General features: G+C 42.5%; 1 protein-coding gene across 1 annotated transcript in view; it reads left to right on the top strand.

Annotated features, from left to right (window-relative positions):
* Nucleotides 1–1909, top strand: part of LYST (lysosomal trafficking regulator) — a 134470-nt gene that overhangs the window by 19340 nt on the left and 113221 nt on the right. Inside the window, exon 5 of the mRNA XM_023520819.1 lies at nucleotides 1–745. Within this exon, the coding sequence (XP_023376587.1) occupies nucleotides 1–745 (745 nt within the window). The remainder of the gene's footprint in view (nucleotides 746–1909) is intronic.

The following is a 1909-nucleotide window of genomic DNA, read 5'->3' as shown; positions in this document are numbered from 1 at the left end:
GCCACCCCGCGCGGTGCTGCTGCGTCGCCGTCTGCGCGCACCGGTGCCTGCGCACGCTGCAGCGCGCCTCGCTGAGCAGCACCTGCGTGCAGATCCTGTCGGGGGTGCATCGCGTCGGAGTTTGCTGCTGCATGGACCCCAAGTCCGTCATCGTCCCTGTGCTCCACGCTCTGAAGTTGCCGGCGCTGAAAAATTTTCAGCAGCCCATCTTGAATATCCTTAACAAACTTATTTTGGATCAGTTAGGAGGAGCCGAGGTTTCACAAAAAATTAGAAAAGCCGCTTGTAATATTTGTACTGGCGACTCTGATCAAGGAGCCAAGTTAGGAGAAGCCCTAGCCCTGCGGGCGGGCTCCCGTGATGCGCAGCCGCGCGCGGGGGTACCCAGCCCGTCCTGCACGTTTCAGGGGATCCTGCCCAGCCGCGGATCCGAAGACTTGCTGTGGAAATGGGATGCCCTAGAGGTTTACCAGAGCTTTGTGTTTGAGGAAGACGGGTTACTTAGTGCACCGGTCGCACATCACATTTGCAGCTTACTCCTGAAGGGCAATGTAGCCGTCCAGTGGAAACTGTATCACTGCGTACTTAATCCCGTGCTCCGAAGGGCCGTTGAGCTAGCCCGTCACTGTCGGCAACTCAGCGTTCCTCCGGCTCAGTGTCACGTGTGCAGCCATCGGAACCAGTGCTTGCCTTGGGAAGTGCTTCAGATTTATTTAAAAACGCTGCCTACCCTGCTTAAATCAAGGTTTGTATATGTGCATGTGTGTAGGGTTTTTTTTTAATGTATGCTTTTGAATATCTTTACCCTCCTTTCATAGGATTGAATTTTTAACAACAACAAAGTTCCCATCCCAAGTCAGATATTTTTACATTAATTAATTTATCACTTATATTATTTTTACTGGGGGTTTGAGAGGAGAGGACAGAACTATCGATTTTATTTTCTCAGTGGAAAAGAAAAGTAAAGTTTTAAATCTATTTCTGAGAGAAAACAGACACAATACATGTTCGATAGCAGGGCAAGGTTAAATTAATCATTTTCTACTAACTTGATGGAATATTATTAGCCATTGAAAATGATGGTTACAAAGATCATGTTGGGACATGAGAAAATACTTAAAACATTTCAACATTAAGATAAATAAAATTAAAAATATCGCCCACTATTGAAAGTATGCTCATACATGAAATGGTAATTATTTATTGAGGCAGTGGAATTAAGGGGATTATTATTTTTTTGAATACTGTATTTACTTTTATTACCTAAGCAATATATGTAGGAAAATCAGAAAATACAGAAAATCAAAGAGAAGAAAATGAAAATTACTTAGAGAATTCCACCAGCGAGTTTTCTAGCTTTTTTGCTTGTCAAGTCTGGTACTTCAAAAATAATTTTATAAATAAATAAAGCTTGCTTCTGATAGGTAGCCTGCCCTTTCAAATGAATGCATACAGCATTTAAAAAACTGACAGTAAACTATAACCTACGTGGCATCATCTTTGTAATCATTTTTACAAATTCCTGTTCTGACATTATTTAAATAGAACTGACTTTGATTTGAAAGTCTGTAAGTCATTGGCACGTTTGTGGACAACCTGGGTGTTTGCCGAGCTGATTTATATTAAAGTCATTACCACGATTCCAGTGATCCAGGCCCCCGAGTCTCACCGGAGAGAGGTGAACATCTTTAGATCTGTAGTTGGGCTTTTTCGTTTTCTGAGGTGCAGATTCAAAACAAAGACCTGAGTGAGCCATCAGGCAGAAGAACAAAAAGACACAAATGCCTGTCTGCTTTCATAGTATCCATCTTCATTCAGTGCAGTGCTCGTAGGATTTAGAATTTAGATAGAATTTGCTATTTGGAGAAGAATGTCCTTGACCGGATTGCTTCATTTAACTTGGGACACA

Source organism: Pteropus vampyrus, unplaced genomic scaffold (assembly GCF_000151845.1).
Source record: "Pteropus vampyrus isolate Shadow unplaced genomic scaffold, Pvam_2.0 Scaffold279, whole genome shotgun sequence".
NCBI classification, from domain to species: Eukaryota; Metazoa; Chordata; class Mammalia; order Chiroptera; family Pteropodidae; genus Pteropus; species Pteropus vampyrus.
The sequence above is the reverse complement of the archived record's forward strand: the minus strand, read 5'-3'. Positions and strand labels throughout refer to the sequence as shown.